General features: G+C 38.9%; 1 protein-coding gene across 12 annotated transcripts in view; it reads left to right on the top strand.

Annotated features, from left to right (window-relative positions):
• GPC5 (glypican 5) overlaps window positions 1-19,802 on the top strand; it is an 846,827-nt gene that overhangs the window by 146,063 nt on the left and 680,962 nt on the right. For all 12 annotated transcript variants that reach the window (XM_075423644.1, XM_075423689.1, XM_075423635.1 and 9 more), the window contains 2 exons: window positions 10,590-10,717; window positions 14,848-14,973. In XM_075423644.1, coding sequence (XP_075279759.1) covers window positions 10,590-10,717; window positions 14,848-14,973 — 254 coding nt within the window. The remainder of the gene's footprint in view (window positions 1-10,589; window positions 10,718-14,847; window positions 14,974-19,802) is intronic.

The following is a 19,802-nucleotide window of genomic DNA, read 5'->3' on the forward strand; positions in this document are numbered from 1 at the left end:
GTAGAAAAAGGGCTTCAAATCATGGAGAGAATATTAACAGAGGCAATAATGCATACATAGTTATGCACACTTTTTGGAAAAATGTGTGTTAGTGTATGATTTGCTCCTTTCTTTTAGCAGGACATTAATTCTCCTATGCAAATTGGAAAGAAAAAATAAATTTGATACACATTGCTGGACACACACTTGCTAATATTCTGTCAGTGTCTTTATTTTAAGGTTTATGATACTCTGGCAGATGTGTGGCAAACTCTGGAAGCACTCGTTTCTGTCAAGAACTTCTTAAATATATTAGCAGAACATGAAGTCGTGAAACTGCATCTGTCTAAATAAGTCAGTTGCTAAGTTCCTCAGCTTCTCAGCGTGTGAGCACATGGTGGCACAGCTTTTGGTACCACATCGTTTCCAATTCCTCTTCTTTCAGCCGATTTTCCTTTCATTTATGGAAATGAAAGAGGACATATTTCTCACCTTTGGTGAGAAGAGGTTCAAATCAAGTGTCAAGTTCATGTCTCAGTTTTCTGAAAAGTGCTTTTTTCCATTCATTTGCCAAATTGCCCAGGTTCCTCCCCTGCAACTCCTGCAGTGGAGTTATTTGTATGGGGTGCAGGTGCCTGGGGGCCGGCAGCAGGGTCTGATGCACCTCAGGGCATGGCTGAGCCCCATCAGTCAATATGGTGGTACCTTGGGGAGAACGTATTTAAGAAAGCTCAAAAATGATGCACGGCAGTGAGGAGTGAGGAAAAATAGTGAGAGAAGTACAAGGCCAGAGAAGGAGGAGGGGGAGGGGGTGCTCCAGGCGCCAGAGCAGAGATTCCCCCCTGCAGCCCATAGTGAAGACCATGGTGGAGCAGATCTCCACAGTGCAGCCCGTGCAGAACCCCATGCTGGAGCAGGGGAAAAGTGTGAGGGGGAAGGAGCGGCAGAGATGAAGTGTTATCGACTGACCGCAACCCCCATTCCCATCTCTCTGCAGCACGTGGGGGCCTGAGGGGAGACGATGGAGTTGGGAACAAAGGAGTGAAGTTGAGCCTGGGATGAAGGGGGGCACTAGGGAGAAGGTTGTTTTAGTTTTCTCTGTGTTTCTCACCATCCTACTCTATTTTTAATCGGCAATAAATTAAATTCATCCTCCCCAAGTTAAAGCTGTTGTGCCCGTGACAGTATTTGGTGGGTGATCTCCTGGTCTTTGTCTCGACCCACAACCTTTTTCATCTTCTTTTCTCCCCTTGTCCTGTTGAGGAGTGGGAGCAAGAGAGCGGCTGGGTGGGGGTCTGGCAGCCAGCCGAGGTCAGCCCACTGCACTGATCAACACACGCACATGGCTTTGGCAAGCAACGCTGAGCGGAGCAGGGTTGCGTAAGGTACGTTCAGTATAGACTGCCAAGTAAATAATGTAGGAACATATCACGACATGCATTATGCATTCCTATTTAATGTGTTTCGAGCAAATCCACTTCACAATTTGAAATGACTTGAATCTTTTGTTAAGTCTTCCAGTTTGCTGCACTTCCTTCTTAACACTGAGTTGTGTTTTGTCAGGAAAACATAGGATCTTTAATATACCTTCCCTTTTTTCTTTTTTAACAGAAGATTAGGCAAAATTTGGGCAAAATGCATGGATCCAAAATGGCCTTGCTCTTTCCATTGACTCCATAGGGACTCAGAGGTCTGGAAAATGTGGAGTAAGCAGTCTGGGCTTCCATCATCTTCTGATTTTAGGTGATGTGCTAGATGTCTAACTCTGCTTTGGTACCGTGGCAGGCTTCTGTAAAGGTGTCCACTGGATAGCTGAACTGAAGGTAAGGAAGATGCTCCAAGAGGCTGAAAATGCTGTAGTCTGGTTCTTCATATTTGCAGAAAGAGAAGAAAGGAGACTTTTCACTCCTTCCCCAAAGCCAAGTAAGAGGCATGAAAAAGAGCAAAGGAAGAAGTCAACTGAGAATCCTTTCTGTAGGCTGTGTATGTGCTTTCTTTTTTCTCTGCTCTTCCTTTTTCATTGCGAAGCAGAATAACTGTTCACAAAGAGAGCTACCGAGCTGAGCAGACTTCTGGTATCTCAAGCTGGCCCTTAAATCACTCCCAACCATTTGTACTGGAAGACAAAATCTTTGTGAAGGCAAATCCAGAGATTGTGAAGCAAATGAGTTTTTCAGACTATTGTGGTCCTGAAGTGATATGAACATGTATGAATAAGTGACTGTCTTGTACATCACAAAAGCTCTTCAAAGAAAACTGGTTAGCCCAGGTTCAAATAAGAGGGTGAGGAGACACTGAAACACTGAATATACAGATACAGGAACCAAAACTCCTAAGGTGTAGTTTGGAAAGGGGGAGAAACACCTAGGCTGTCTGAAATACTGACTAAACTAGATAGTGGGGGTTTTTCTCATCTGTTAGTTTTTTTTTTTTTCAGATGGTTTCTGATGCTTTATTGCCATCAAAAGGTGACCCTCCAGTTATATAAAGAGTTGTTGGCAGTGTCGTATGCTAAATAAAATAATATATTATGACTCTTACTGTAGGTGTGCATGATTTTATTGACTTACATACTTCTGTTGCAGATCTTTCTTACAAAACTGCTCTCCTCTTCACAATTTTGGAACATAAATGGCAGCCTGCCACAAAGTGTAAACACATCATGCAGATATGCTGATACAGCCAACTTGTTTTCCTTCCACAAATTCTTTGTGTATGTAAGTTGGAATATATTTTTTGTTTTAAGTGAGTAACACGCCTGATAAAGGTTATAGAGTTCCATTTCTGCTTTTATTGACAGTCACATTCTTGCTGATTTTCTTTTGGTTTACACAGGTGACCCTGGATAGATTTGTACTTAGATTTAATGAACAATTCTGCCTGTATCATACAAGAAGGCAGAATGTTAGCCCTCTACGTCAGGGCTGTACTTGCAGGGCACACAGAAGTAAGAAGCAATAAAGTCTATTTTAGCCACTAGAGAGCACAGATAAATCAGTCTAACTACACTCAGGCAGCTGATCTTCGGAAGGGGCTACTGCCGGTTTTATATAGTTGCTTTTCAGAGGAGAACCACAGAGTGTTTTCACTGAACGTAAATGAAACACCTTGGCATCCACTAAAGCAGACTTGGACTGGGAGAGCTGGCTACCTCTCACAAGAAGCAGTTTTGTTGAACTGCCTTTGAAGAGTTTGAACTGGCAGTGCTCTATTCTGGCTGCGGGGTAACTTGGCTGAGAACATTAGGATTTCCCCTGACACTAAGCCATTAAAAAAAAAAAAATCATTTCCTTCCCTCCCACCCCCATTCAGAAGGAGAAACTATTTTTACTGCCAGACTTGCTGAGTGTTAGTCCCTCATGAAAGGAGCAGCAGAATTAAAACCATTTAAGGTTTTGGTAATTAAAAAGCAGAAGACACAAATTAAAAGTATATTAAGTAACTCAAATTTACTGTGCTGTTAGATTTTATTTCACAATCAGAATGTGCAAAACTATGAAGGAAATCAGACATAATTAAAACCTTACAAGATATGAGAACAGTCTCAAGAACGTGGGCTGGAGCACTGGTTTGGTAGATGGAGGGGTAGGAGGAGGATGCAAGTCTCAGTCACATGGAAGTTGTGGACTGTGGCTCCCAGAATCCAACATCTTGGACAGCAGTCTTTTGCAAAACCTTATTAAAAAATTGGTTGATTAAAAAAAACCTGTTTTGCAAATGCTTAGCATTTTTGTCTCTTCCTTGGTCCTCCGTCTTGACTGTAGATTTCCCCAAAAAAGGTGTACAGCAATGACACTGATGCCACACTAGTGCCAAACAGAGTGGAATAATTAGTTCAGTATTATTTATATATCACAGAGAATGATTTTCCTTTATTTTGCAACGTTTTCCTCTCAGTTTTTTCTGATAAGGCTTCTGCTGTCTTGCTGGTGGGTCTGCATTTTGTATATCTGCAGTTTGCATCTATCTTTGCTCAATACCATCTGGCTGGGTGTGGGGCAAACTATTACATTTAACAAGGTTACTTTGAATTGGATGGGTCATTTCTTGAGCTTGAAACTACTTCCAATTCTCTCATTTGAGAAATTTTAAATATACTTTTTCATGTATCATCTGAGCTTTTAATTGCAATTTTGAATAAAATTGTTTTGAAATTATTATTTGGCAAGTCCATTGAAGATTTGTCTTGCAGGTGATTATAAATTGAGTGCTTAATAATTTGTGCAAGCATTAGTTTAAGTATAAGCTTTAGTCTGTAATTCGCTAGGCTGTAGTTTGCAATGTTTTCCCCTTTCAGGTTGTCTTGGACTTCTCTTGCAAGTTCTGTAAAATGATTAATCTATGTATAAAACTCATCATATTTTGGGTTGCCACTGTAACTCTAAAGCTCGCTTAGAGTTCTGGATGCCGAAGACATATTGCCAAGAGTCCTGAAGCTACAGGGGAGAAAAAGAGACAAGTAGTCACAGATGAAGAACACAAAATTTACAAAGAAAACAAAGGAAATAACACACTGTTTCTGCATGATTTTCCTGTGTTGTAAACACTGCTGGTACTCCTCTGTCCGAACACAACCTGGTTAACGTCTTTTTCCTATTCTGGAGGAAGAACAGCCCCTTGTACCAAGTGCTTGTTCTCCCTGTTTTCAGGAACTTGAATTTTGTCTCGGTAGGGAATACTTTAATCTTACATGCACGTATGCACGCTCTCACGTGTCAAAATACATTTTTCGTTGCAACAGAAGTTTGATACTAAAGTAGCAACTGTTACAAGCAGCAAACGATAGAAGCAGCCTGCGTGAGTGCTCGGAAATACTGAAATGCTCCAGCTCCCTCTTGTGGTGAAACGAGCAGGAGACAAACCAGCTCAACCAGGGCTGGGCGTCTGGGCGGACTGGCTCCTGCAGCAGGAGCTCGGCTGGAGATTGTTACAGCTCAAAAGGAGAAGCTGAGCTTACCTTCATTTTCACCTGCATAGAGGATGAGAAGGTGCCAAACCCCGGTGTCGCCTGGTGACAGAGAAGCCGTCCTCTCCTGTGCTGCTGGCAGAGGCTGGCTGGCAGAAAGACGGGTAAAAAACGAGTACGCTGCATCAGTCTGCTTTTCCTCCTCTGTCTGACACACAGCCATCTGCCTGAAAGTATTACACATCCACTTGCAAGGACTGAATCTGAGTCAAGGAAACTTCATAAGCATTTAATGCACTGGGGTTTTGGGGGTAGTTTGAGTAGTAATTCGTTGTTGGAATTGCTTGTGACGCATCAAGAATCTGTTTCTGGAAGAAAGTGTTCATTTGTGTATTCCAGGAAAATCAAACAAAATTCTCTTAGTCACAATTTCTTTGTAACAAGTGTGTTTTCAAACTGTCTGCCATCTCATTCTAGCTTGGTTTTAGAGCTGTTGGACTTCAGCTGTCCATTTGCTCATGAAGGTTTGAGAGGATTTAACTGTAATGGGCGGTGGCAAATTTGTGATGGGATGGATAGAACTGAAAGCCACTAGACTAATCACTAACTAAAACATGCGTTACATAAAAGCAGATTTTAATGGCTACGTGGACTGTAGCTACACTGATGGCTGACAGGTCGGAGAGTCTGTGTCATAATCTGGTGGATACATGACACATACCCCATTTACGGGAAATCCTGGATATATATGTGTCAAAACCTTACAGTACTTGCTGAACTCACCAAAACAAGTATGAAACAGTTAAACATAAAAGAAAGAGCAATTTTCATACTCCAAAATCTGGTTCCCAGCTAGATCTGAGTCTAAGCCCGAGAGGTTTTGTATGCGGAGAAGTGTTTTCTTCCCTGTTACTCTATGCACAGCAGTAAGAGCTAGCGAAGCAGGCTACAGACACACTGCAGGAGTAGAAGATGCTCACCTTTTCAGGGTGTTTCACAACAGCCTATGACCCAAAGTGGAGCACAGAGTTCCTGATTCCTGAAACTGATTTCTGGCACAGTGGCAGCGTTTAAAAATTATGGCATCGTTAATCACCAAGACTTGACATATCCAGTTCCAAGTGCACCACAGGACCATGCATTCAGTTTGTTTTGGTCATTTGATGTAAAATAATTTCAGTAGAAATGCTGAGGTCAGAAAGAACCATTCCTATAGTGGAAAAAAATTCTTAAAGAATGTAACTGTTTTCTCCTATCGAGCATGTGATCTTAGAGGACTGTATCCCACCATTATCAATGTGATCCTAACATCAGTGTCCAGTCCTGTGTAAATGTAAAGGTTTATGATGCTCTAATTTTCCAAACTGTAAGCAACCATAAGCAGGCATTCAATGAAATTGCACCAAGCAAAATCAAACTGCCATAAAGTTCATGTGTGGCACTAATTGCAATTTAACTGCATGGTTATTACAAGAGCTTTTAATTAACCCAGTCATCATACTGTGGCATATAAACTGTGCATAATAACAGCATGCTGAGTATAATGACAATAGTCTGAACAGGGAAAATCAGGAGTTTTATCATTTTCTGAGGTTTCTTTTTATGCCCTTAATTACTGGGCAGTATTTAAGAACATTTGACCAAAACAACCCCAACCAAACAGCAAAATACCCCTAGTAAGTTGCTGAGGCTCATCTGTTTTTAGATTTTGTAGCAGTCTTTAATTCTTCCTGGAAATCAGTGAGACATGTAATTCTCTCCTGAATAATATTTTTGGTGATTTTTCGGTCTCACTTTTCTCAGGGTATTTTCAGTTCCCTTCGAAATAATTTTGTACTCTTTTTTAGTATTTTGTGTTTGAAGCCAAGAAAAATGCTGTTTGTGGAAACACTTAGTGGGAATATCCTTTCAGTGAAACTGGAAGATAGTAGGAATACATTCTGATCAGATACTGCTGCAAAATGGTAATTTGTTAGATCATTAGTGTAGTGACAGCGTTCCCCTCCTCTCAAAGTTACGATTCCAGTCTGTGTCTCTGAAGGCTGGCGATAATAGCACTGCATTTTTTACATGGAAGGTTAATTTTGCAGCCCAAAGACTAAAAATTAAGAAACAGTGTAGCTAATGGATTTAGTTGTAGTCCTTCAGAAATACAGGAAATAATACAACTAAATGCTATTGCACTTATACCACGTGCTAATTCCTGAAGACTCAAAAAATGCTTCAAAAAAAAAGCAGACATTATTATGGAAAGTGTATTTATCTGTTTTTTAGACAATCATCAGCCATGTACATGGAAATGAGACACTGACATTTTGGTTGTAAGTTATTTGGCTCACAGACAGAACGGGCACCTGAAGGCAAGATAAGAGTGACCTTTTGACGTGCACAAGTTTACTGAAGAAAATGGGTAACAGTGAAGACTGGGCCAGTGAAGGAGGCCAAAGTACATGTGGCGTGCATATACAGTTAATAGTTTAAACATGGTGTAAAAGTGACAGCCACTGGTGAACAGTTTAAAAAAGACAGATGAGGTTCAGCTGAGTGAACGACACCAGTGCGATGTACCAAACACAAAAAGAAGAACCAACACCACACAAATCAAGTCAGTCAGTCAGCGATCCCAGGGGTTTAAATATCAGAGATATGGGAAAGGTAACAGAGGTGATGATATCATCACTGTACATGCTGAAGTAGCTCATGCTGCAGAAACTACGTCTGAAGAAGGAAGTGACTTTGCTAAGGACTGGCGAGCTAACTTTCAACTGTGAGAACGGTTGCTGTGATTAACAGAATGGAGTTCTCGGCAGTGTTATTACTGTCACGCACTTTGCGGGAATGGCAGAGGTGTATGTGGTGCTGTACAATCACTTTACCATTTAACTAATGGCGTTTTCAGAATTTTCCAAAAATGGCTTTTGGAAAAAAAAATCAGTACTTAGACATTTCAGATAATGTCTGGATTTTTATGGTATTTATATAAAATTTATCAAAGGTTATTTTTTTAAGAAATATTTTAGATCTGAAATTAATGCTTATTTTTAAATGTATCAGTGAATGCAAATTTTCTGATATTGCGCAGTGCATTTCTTGAGACAGTCACTCATGGAGACATTCACTCCAAGAGAATAAACAGAGACGGTATTTTGAAGCAGCTGCATAATACATACAAAACAAATATTATCCATATTCCAAGACGCAATGACTGTAAAAATTATTGATTTTCTTTATTTGTTCATCTTAGAGTAAAATATAATGAGATTCTTTTATAAATTAAAAAAATATACATAGCTGTGGATTCTCCTGCCTTCCTAGAGGAGCTGAATGCATAGGTTTTTTTCAGCTTACTATAACTGGAGTCAATTTATTTTTTTCTTTCTTTTTTTCTCCTGACCCAAAGGACTGTTACTTATCTGCTTAGGGTCTGTATTAGTTATAATAACTCATCTCCACCATGTTCCTCCTCCCCTCACAGGCTCCCACCCTACAGTCAGTCTCTAAGAGTGCCTGGACAGATAAGGTGCCTCTTTCAGATATGCAAGGCACGTAAGACCTACACAACCTACACACCAAACCCATGTCTGACATGAGACAGAGCCTCTTTCCCAAACATCTGGGTCTGACTCTCTCTGTCTGTTAGACCCTTATTTTTATTCTTGGTAAGACAAGGAGTTGTTGAAAAGTGTATGGCAAGCTGGAAGTGAGACAACCTAAACCATCAGTTGTTTCATCATAAAAGCAGATCATAAGCGTAATGCTCCCCGTGTCACATCAGTGAGCATAAGAGCATATGAGCAAACTGAGACAAGTAAAAGGACAAAAGCATTTTTAGAGCTGCATTATATTGATGCAGAGTGGCTGATGGGATTGACTGCTGCAGAGGCTGGCAAAATACAGCACTCAAGGAGCAGACTCACACAAGGACGGGTGAAGCCTAGAAAGAGTGTAGAGACTTAGGGGGAGAAATGGAAGTCCAGATAAGCTGACGAAGAACATGGGATAATGTGCTCTGAAGAAGAGCTAGTGGAGGTCATAGTGGAAAAAGTGTGAGGGAGGCTTGAAACTGAATGTGAGGACAAGAACATATGTACTAAGATGCAGTCCAAGACGTCACCGCCTCTGATAAGAAATGGTGAGGTGCATACTTCAAGTGATGTTTAAAGTGTCCCATTAAGTCCCTTAAAGGACATTAGCCATATGTCCAGGGACAATTATGTTGCAAGTAAATTCATGCATCTCATCTGAAGGGGATTCAAACTATAACTTGGATGCCTAAATTAAGACATGTGAACTGCAGCCAAAAAGGACTATTCACTTTCAACCTTACCCTGACTTTCAGTTCATAAAGTGAACGCTTACTCATGTGCAGTAATAATAGTGATTCTTCTTTTGGCTGGCCTAAGCTAGTACATTCAATAACTCTTTCATTATCACCACTTACACTATGCACAACAACAAAGAAACTCATCAAAATTAGATATTTTAATTTTATTTTAAATTTTAAATGTATTTCTTAACTAAAACTGCAGCCATTCTGAGTTGGAAAGATGGCCCTTAAGACTTGCACTTTTCTCTGTAATGTACGTGATGGTAACTTGAACCATGAGATTTATTTGGTTTATTTGTTCTTGCATTTGGGGATATAAAATGCGACAGGAAACTAATGCTTGCTGTATAACATACACACCCTTTCCTCTTGGTAACATTTTGAATATGAAAATTTGATCCCTGTCTTAGAGCCAATAGTGATATCCTCTCTGCCTTTTTCTTTTTAAAAAGTTGACTGCCTATTGAAACCAAGTTTTCAAAAATCATGTACAGTATCAGTTTTTCAGTAGTGCAGGTGTGCTAGCTTACACAAGATATGTGCTGTTCAGTCTGCTGAAGATCATGTCTGATGTGATCCACAGCATGAAGTGTCTCATTTAATAAATATGCATGGCCCTAATTATTTTATTCAGTGACTAGGAAAAATAATGAGCTATGAACATGAATTGATATCCTCTATCATGCAAAATGCTCTGTATCACATTTTACAAAGCAGAAAATGGGAGTTCATGTGAATTTGTATCTATTGACATCTAGATCAGAAAGCCAGACATATAAAACCCCTTGATATTTTCAGCACCTCTGGTCCAAGTCATTAAACTTACATCTTGGATCATTAAGTTTACATCTTGCAAAGCTGTAATGCAAGTTTCCACCATGCTAACTGTTCGCTGTATGCTCTGGGTAACTGTGCTGAACATGCCATAATAATTCATCAACCCTGAAAGAAATCACAAAGTTCAATGCACATTAAGAATGTGATTGGGGTATAACACAGCAATAATGGAAATAATCCACTGTTCACAACACACCATATTCTCTGAGGTTGCTGTTGCTATCTGCATAACAAAACACTTGCCTTACAGGAAGCAACCAATAAAATACATGCAGTGACATGCTTATGCAACTGGTATTCCTTCAAAAGGAGTGATTTTGCTTGCTTTTTTTCCTAGTATAAAGTGACTAGTTATGTGTTTACTGCATTCGTTATGGATATAATGTTGAGAAGTATGATAATTAATGGTACATTTCTTAGCTTAATGTCCACAGTACTTTCTTTCCTATTAAAATGGACTTAAACTGAACTGAGAGTTACATAATAATTTTTGGTCTACATGTGTTCTTTCCTCTTTCTTGTGGCTTTTTTCTCTTTTAGGTGAACAAGGTATGTGGTCCTCCTGCAAGGAAGCCTATGCAGTCTCCAGGTTGCTCCTTTGATCAGAACAGTCAAGGGCTGAATATGTTCTCAAGAGACAATGAAGAAACCCTCGCCAACAGAAGAAAGTAAGACATTAGTTTTACAGCCAGAAAGAAAGAATAAAGTAAGGCATTAATTTTACAAAAGAAAAGATTATATTCAGTGCAATGGCATGCATTACTAGAGGATAAATAAAGACCACAAAGAACGAAGCATTTCAGTAACACAATTGACTCTGCTACATTTTGAAAAGAGTAATTTCATGACTAGATTTTGTTTTCTGAAGTAATGGACATATTACCAGAGCCATTTGGTGTGTTTTAAAGTATTTGACAGAGTGGATAACATTAATAAAATGTGAACGTTAGCTCTATCTTTGTGTGTAAATTTTCAAATTACATTTAACTTGCACATCAGCAGGCATTATGAAATCTGTCAAGAAGTAATTGTGACTTTTGTCAGAAGACTATTTGTACAAATTGATCAGACAGAAAAAAATGAATGACTGTTCTTACATACCTTTCTACTGTGAAAAGTGAGATAGCAAAGCATTTAGGGCTAAATCTTTAAATCCTCTTTCAAGAAAGTCCAGCTGATTTTTTCCTCTGGCTCTTTGGCCAGAATATAGTGAACTGACGTAACTGCAAAGAGTTGGAGATTTGATTTATACCTGGCTGAGCATTGCAGGGTAAAATTAGCCTAAGTGCATATAAGCTAGGTGTTTAAGCTGCCTTTGTAGTCCATGGATGGAGGACTCAATTGCTACCCACATGACTGCAAGCATTCAGCAGCACTTGAAGATGCTCTTGGGTATCCCAGCTGATCTTCTGCTGCCAAGGAAGATGCAGGTGTTCTGTAAGTTGTATCATATATTCCAGCCTTGTGCAGATATCCTGGGTAGCTGAGGGCTTCTCAAAGGCCAGTCTATCTTTAGACAAATTAATCAAGTCTTTAATGACTGTAAGGACTAATAGCACTGTAAGGAGTAAGGATAGTATTATAGCTGAGACCAAAGGCTCTATTATGCAAATAAAGCAAATTTAAAATCAGAAATTTCATTTCTGTCATAGTGTTTGCGCGAATACAGAAAGTTTTTCTTTGTCCTCTTTTTCCTTTCATTTCACTTTGCAGTACAGAAGGAAACTGAAGCGAGAGAATTGTAGGGAATAATTGTTCACTCCTGATGTCTGGAAAACAAAAAGTGCCTCTGAGCTTCAAAGACAGACTGTTCTTGTCAGTGCAAGGTCCTTCATGTTCTGAATAGTAGAGAAAAAAAAAAACCCAAACAACCAAACACAGGATTTAGAGAACATTGTGGGAATGGAAAGAGATGCAAAGCCGAAGTTTTTGCTTTAGCCAGCACAGAAGTTCATCAGGCAATACCGATTATACAGGCACATTTTCTCTTGTGTTGTGTAGCTAAGCAATTCTTGCTTTCTGATTGCTAGCTGTCTGCAAACACGAACCCATATTCTAAAATCTCACTTAATCTAGGACTGTTCCATGTTTCAGAGTAAGTGGTGTCTGGGCTGACCTGAGGGAGATTGCCCAAAAAGCCCTGAGGGGCATCAGAGGCAGCGGGCAGCACAAAGCAATGTTGTTTTCCCATGACTTCCCCCTGCCTGAGGTGCTGGAAACACTTTATGGCGTGCAACAGGCGCTACTCAAAAAAGGGGGAGGGGGCAGAAAGTTTGAGATCCACTAACACAGATTTCTGTTTAACAGCTTCACAGCTGACAGCGTCTTCATTTGCTGCCTCCTGGATCACCTCCTTCCTTGTTAGTCACAATCACTTTATAGTTCACTTTATATTCCCATGGCAACTGTAAAAACTCCTTACATGGAAGAGTGACTTCAGCAGATGCTTACAGCCTGCATTTAAGGAAGTGCTGCTCTCTGAGTCCAACCCCACTTTATTTACCTCCCGTGGACTTCTGGCAGCAAGTTGCTCTAAGCCATTTTCACAGGCTTTAGCAGAAAAGAACAGGTTTCTCCCAAACCGTGTAGACTGGATTGATGACAGTTATCTTAGGGAAAACAAATGAACAGAAAGACTCAATTAAATGTGTGACTCCTAGGAGTTCCCTAATTTCCTAATATTTTTTAAATGCATCTCCAGGTGAAAATTTACATTTCAAAGTGCATGTTGGACTGCCTCTGCCTGAACTTTTCCTAAATTATTTTTACCATCAGACCTAAGCTGTTATTTTCTAGTATGATGTGGTACAAGAAGAAAAGGAAATTTCTCAGTGCTTTTGACACCAAAAATTGTTAGACGAATTTAAAAATAATCTAAGCATAACCTTCCATAGTAACATACGAACTTGAAAGTATATAACTTATACAACTTAACATTGCAGACAGCTTTTAGCAAGGAGAATGAAGTTGTGAAAAGAAATGAACATTTCCAAATAAATGATGAGAAGTATCTGCAGCTTCCACTGACTGTAAATGCACATTTGTGCTCAGATGCCTATAATTACATGCGATCTGATCTAGAAGATGATGATGTGAAAATTGACATTCATACCATCTGCCCTTCTAACTACTTTGGTCAGACATCAACAGGGGCTGAAATCAGCTATTACTTTTGTATTAACTTTAGCTTTGCCTCAGGATATGTTTACTAATAAACCGAATAACTGACCTTTCTGTTAGAATGCAGTTTGTCAGAAGATAATATGGTAGCTGTATTTATTTTAATTTCTGTGTTATACATTCATTGATTGTTCAGAAGAAGAAATTTCAACTATTTATGATGAGAGGACTCTCTAAACATTAGTTTTCATCCAGAATGTAAACTCAAATCATAGATAAAATCAAAATCAATCCCACTCAGTGAGAAATGGAGGAAAACTGCAAACATCCTGTGCACACTGGATGCAGTTCTGGGGATGGAGAAACAGAAGATATGACCCTTCGTGGCTGGGAGAGTACGGATGAATAGTATTTAGATATTTAAAATATATTTCACATGGACAATTATATGACACATAGTTAAACTTGACCCTACCCAAGATTTTCAGTCTTCTATTTTAGACTTAGTTGGGCACTCGTATCACATTTATTAGGCATAGTAAATCTAAAGCACTGTGATTTGTGCAAAATATTTGCTCTACAATTAAAAGAAAGAACGTGGTTTTTTAAATAACAAACTGTATATAATCAATCATATTTTACCTGTTTTAATTTGGAGTAAACAATACTTAACAATTTGATTCCTTATGTCATTTCAGGCCTACATTGACTAAATACAAGAAAATGTATAGAATATTTCTAGCATTTTTTACAACTCCAGGCACCGTTCAAGAAGTTAACATAAAATGAAGTTTGCTGGCTTACAGAGCAATGAGTACAGCATTTACTGGTGCCTTTCTTTGTGCCTGTGGGTCATGGAGAACTCATATAGTGTGTTGTTCTAAACCAGAATGAATAAATATTTTAGTTTTTCACAGCAGGAGTGGGTCTCCCAAGAAGAGATTTTCAATACATAAGCAAAGGATTTATAAACATAAATATCACAATCCAGTTAAAAACATACTAACTAAAAACTCATTCATTTGTTTTCATTTAAGTACAAAACCATATCATTAGCTCTGGGCATCCTGACAATTATTTAAAATAGCAGCGCATAATTTATAACCTACCAGCCCAGCACACGATAAACCTGATGTCATTTTTCAGACAGTAATTTAAATATCCACTAAATATTTAACACCTAGATCTTAAACCCATCTTACCTAAATCTTGAGTTGCTCCATAACTCCAACAAATACTCTACTTTGTAGTATTTGTAACACTGTGTAGGAGGCTAGCTGATAGCACTCTTGAAAAACAGTGACTTATTCATATACACCTATTTTTTTATTTGCTATGCACTTTTTTTGAATGTTTTTGTGTATATTTGTTCAAGTATAACATTTCAAACTGCATCACAACAATGCAAGAAAATTCCACATTGGAGGAAATTAGTTCCTGCTCCAAAGCATGAGAAATTTTTTTTTTTTTCACTTTGACTAGTGAGAGTATCAGCTTTGTAAACTACTGAAGTGTATCTGAGAGAATAAAACTTATGTAACAGGAAATTGACAAAACTGATTTTAAAAATCATTGGAACCAATGGAAAGCAATATCTTCTTGTAGAAACGCACAACAGCAGCACTGCTTAACGTTATTGACTGACACTGTCAATTATTTCCTGTGTTCCCCTGTGCAGAGAATTTATCAGCCACCTCCGGCTCTACAGAGTGTTTTACGGCAGCCTGGCTGATCAGCTGTGCGGTAACGAGTTGGCAGCCGCCGATGGACTCCCGTGTTGGAACGGAGAAGATCTTGTAAGAAGGTACCTTTCTGACTCACTTTTGTCTTTCCCTTTCTGTTTCATGTTTCTCTAAAGTAGCTTCCAGCTTGAGTCAAGTACGTTGTTTCCCTAGGTATGCGTCAAGGTTTGTTCGAAAAATAAGTCAGCATGGGTTTCCTTCTCTCGGGCTTCAGCTGTAAATGGTAAAAAAAAGTCTCCCTGCATCTCTGTTTTGAGAAAAAATAGAATTCTTCTGTTCTTCATTTCTCCCCCAAATTTATGACACCTAAACATATACTGGAAAAGAAGCCGGACTGGCATTTATAAAATACAGTTGGAGAAAAAGAATATGGTTTTTTTGTTTGAGCTTGATCTTTATAAAATGCTGCTTTTAATACATAGTGTGTAATATCAAACTCAAGCTGTTTGCTTAAAACTTTCCCTGGCTTTGAAGAATGAAGTAGTCTCTTAATATACATGGTTTCTCAGGAGAGAGCTCAAAGTTAAGACATAAAGATAAAACATTTTAAAGGTGAGACACATGTGTAGTTTTATGTATGCAGGACCTTGGGAGGCATCATTCAGCAGCAATGGTAAAGAAGAGATAAGAATAAACTGCTGTGCTCCTGCTTGTGTATCTCTGGAATCGATACATTTCACAGCTTACAAAACACTAGCATTTGCGGATGTCAGAGAGATTTTCAGAGAGCTGATCTCTATGTTTTTGCTTTATTGCTCTCATCACCAAAACAAGTGTTTCTCTGAGCAGGATGTTCTTGCGATGACAGAGACCAAAATGTTAAAAGGTTCATTGGAATTATTTTTTTATAAAGACCATGCTGTTAATACATTGTTTATTAGTAGGTAGTATGAAAGGTCATATCAGGGAAGGTGGCTAAAGGCTGTGAGGTGAGTTAGTAAAGTGGGAGATAGCTGGTACCAAGTAGAAGGAGCAGTGACAGCCTGCACCTTCAGGTATCTCTAAAAAGGTTACGTAGGAGCTGTAATTTATTGATTAATGATACGCAAGGGAACTTGGTGGATGCACTTTGAGCAAACAGCTAGAGGCCTACTTTTCTCTATCTTCTTGGGTAATCCAATGCTTTCGCAGTGCTGAGGCCCAATGTGTGGTTTTTACTCAGTCAAAATGTCTTCAGTTTTTTTTGTTTGTATTTGTTCTTGTGTAACTGAAAGGGAAACAAAATCTTTCCTGTGCTTTGACTGAGATCAGGACTTTCTTGCTATTATTATTATTACAGAACTGTTAATCTAGGGAAAACTGGGCACTCTTTTCTTTTTGTGCTTAGGCATGTCTGTGTGCCCGCTGTGAAAGTGAGGCATGTGTGACACCAGCACGCGGGAGAGGAGCGGACACGCTGGGCGTACGGTGCCTGGAGATTTCTCTTGGTTATGGGCAGTCAAACTCAGCCTCAGAAACACTCTCAAACAAACAAATTCTGCAAATTCAGGGACAAGGAGGATGTGTTTGAACAAGAAAGGCTCCTGATCTGCCCCACAGATTGTGCTGGGAAATTACATTTGAAATGGATCAATGAATCAATCAACTAGTGAAGAGATGTAATAGAGATGAGCAACGTCAGAAGTGATGGTGTTTGGGGTTGTTATGAAGGGAAATAAAGCTGTCAGGCTTTGGGTATGTGGACTGGAGACAATGAGCCTAACCACTGTGCAGGCAAATCAGATTAGAAGAGACTAGTAACATGCAAAAACCAGGGTAAGCAATTCAAAGTGATCTTGATGAAACAGCCTGAGCTCACTTTCAGCATTTTCAGGGCAGCTGTGGCATACTCGAAGAGTATTCCCAGAAGCAGTAAGAGATCAATCAAGAATCTAGGAAATTCAGCTTACAAAAGGATAGTCAAAGAATCAGATTTGTTTAACCTGGGAACGTGTTGGGAGAAAATGCAAAGTGCAAACAGGCCGTTGCTAGGGGCAGGGATAGTATATATTATGTGCTTCCATAATGGCTAGGACACATAGCAAACATTTTAAATGTATTCTGAGTAAATATTAGGGAGAGTTTTCTAGTGGCAAGGACCATAAGGGACTAAAATAGGTAGTTTTGTGGTCCAGTGTCTGCCGGAAGGAGGATGTTTAAGAACAGGCAAAGTAAGGCATTGAGAAATGATGCAGCAAAAAATGATTTTTTCCTTAGAGATATGGAGATAAACTGGATAACCTCCTAAATTCTCCTCCAGCCCTCTGATTCTGAATCTAGGATTATCTAAATCCTGTTAGTCAACTTCAGTTGCCATGATCCCAGGATACTGTGACATTTTAGAAGCTGTAAGATCTCTGTAAATACTGAAGAACACCTGAAACTGCACACTCACTTGCTTTTCTTCTTTTTCTTCCCCCTCCTCCCACCCACTAGTATAGCAATAAATAAAGATATTGGTGAATTCATTTGTGCAGTGTTCCTGGCACAGATGGGGGAAAGTCTGTATTGTTCAAATTAGTCAAAGATAAATAGATTTTATCTGGGTTCATATTGTTCATGATTTCTGTCTGGTTTAGCCTTCTATTTAAAAATCATGTGCCATAGCTGGTGATGACTTCAATTTTGGGCCTGACGTGGGAAAGCAATATCATAAGCTACATAATACTGGTGTGAGTGTATCAGGACCTGAAGAGATTGCTAAGACTGCTTGCTGTATCTGTGTTTCAAGCTGCAAGTAGCAATAAGCCCTGGAGACAGAAAATAGATATGCTTTAAAAAAATCTTCGCAGTTCTTCTTTCTGCTTTTCTGTGCATTTTTCTAAAGGAAGTAGCTCAAGGTTTTAACAGCTGTAATATCGTATCTCAGATAAATCTTGCAGTCTTTACCATTTCTAATACCATCTAAAAGATTACCAAGTCTGGATGAGGAAAGGTCAGAAAAAAGAAAAGGAGGGTATTATTGAAATGAAAGCTTACTTGACAGTTTACATTTAATATGCTTCAGCTGTTTCCTTTTTGGTTAAGCCTTTTTTTCTTCCTTTTTTTTTTTTTTTCCTTTTAAAATTGTAAAGTCATGGCAGTATGGCCCTTGATTCTGAAACTAGAAATTGTTCTGAATTTACCCTGTCACATAGTGTAGGCTCATACTTTTATCAATAAAAGAGACCAGAATCCCCAAATTCCTGTATTCATGTCAGACAAGATTGCTGGTGGGCAGGACTTGCGGGAGTAAGACTATGCTTGCAAGGTCCACATCATCACAGAATAAGGGAGAGGACATCTCAGAGGAGCCTGCAGCCCTTCAAATCTTTTACCCAACTGTGTGACTACAGTGGATGGGCATGAAATTCAAACTTCAGTTTTAAAGGCATAACTGAGTGCCACAATAAAGTACTTGGACTTTGGTGTTATAGGATTCATTAAGTTCAATGGGAAAGAGGAAATGCAATTAATAAGTCAAATTACCAAAAGCACACAAGAAGAATTGCATGCAACGGTTCAGAATTTCAGTGGAATGTTAGCATTAAAGCTAAAATAGCGGGAATTGTGCAAATAGACCGAGATTGTTCTCATTCATGAATGTAAAGTGGTTTAACTGACATTTATAGTTTTGGTAGTCCAGAGTGCCTGCCTAGAATGTGAAGAGAGATGGATGAAAAATCCACAAGCGAGAGCAGAGTATGTAGTGTACATTTTGAGACCCGTGATTCCACTTAAATAAAAATAGATATGAGAGAAGAAAACAGTAAAATTATGTGTGCTAAAGGATTCAAGAGTAATGAAGATTATTAAAAACAGCTAATCAAGTTTAGAAGGAAGAGTTTCATATGAAACACATATCTAAAGTATCCAAATTAAGAGGAATTAAACAGCATGATTGATTTTAATTGCTGAACAAGTTGTTAGAAAGTGATTATAATAAGCATCTATCATCAAAAAAATGCTTAGCTTTAGCACACCTCTTAGGCTTGGAAAAGGAATATTCTGTTTAGATTCTTAAATATTCTGAAACAAGAGTACAATCCTGAATCCATTCTTAGCCAACGAAAGAAGATAAATGGCGATACAAGGAGATCTAATGAATTCCTCATAGTTTTCTTCTGTTTGAGCCCTTTATGTAGAATTTAGGCAGAATGTAAACTGCCATCAAAGGCACCACTTGCCATCTATGCAGAAGATTTGCCTGAGCAACTTGAAATGTGGGAACAGCCCATTATGGCTTTTTCTGCTTTGCCTAATATACTGTTGCCAACAAGGACCAGCAACAGATGCATAGAGAAAAATAATTGTAAATATGAGCTTTCTCACAATCTGCAAATTTGGAAATGCCTGACCCAGAACTGGGAATGTTCAGTCTTCCCATGAACTCTTAGCAGCAATAGCATTCCACCGCAAGCTAATGAGAAGTTTTCAGATACCAAAACACCGAGTCAACCCAAGAGGTAAATGACAGATAAAGGTATTTGTAGGCTGAAAGAAAAGTAAAATTAAAGAAATTGTGAAATCTGAATGCCTGAAATCGGAAGTATTTTTGTTTTGAATTGCTGCTGCTCCTTTAGGACTGCTTGGAAGTGAAGTCACCAGCAGATGGCACCTGGGCCGTAATGAAAAATCAGGTAATCTGGCCTATGAGAACATGGGGCTCAAAAGGTCCTCCCTGAATTCAGGAGGATTTTTTCATTACAATTTATACATTTTCTTTTGGAAAATTGCTGACATCAGGATGTATTCAATGACTAATCAGCAACACCATTAGTTTTACCACTGCTCCCTTAATCACAAATAAGTTCTTACTGATCCTACTTCACTTGTCAGAACAATGAGAGGCTTACAGTAAATTTTTCTGTGCCAATGTGGAAAACAAAAGGCATTTCTATTTCTGGCTTCAATACTTAATTCAATAATAAAA

Source organism: Opisthocomus hoazin, chromosome 1 (genome assembly GCF_030867145.1).
Source record: "Opisthocomus hoazin isolate bOpiHoa1 chromosome 1, bOpiHoa1.hap1, whole genome shotgun sequence".
Classification (NCBI taxonomy): Eukaryota; Metazoa; Chordata; class Aves; order Opisthocomiformes; family Opisthocomidae; genus Opisthocomus; species Opisthocomus hoazin.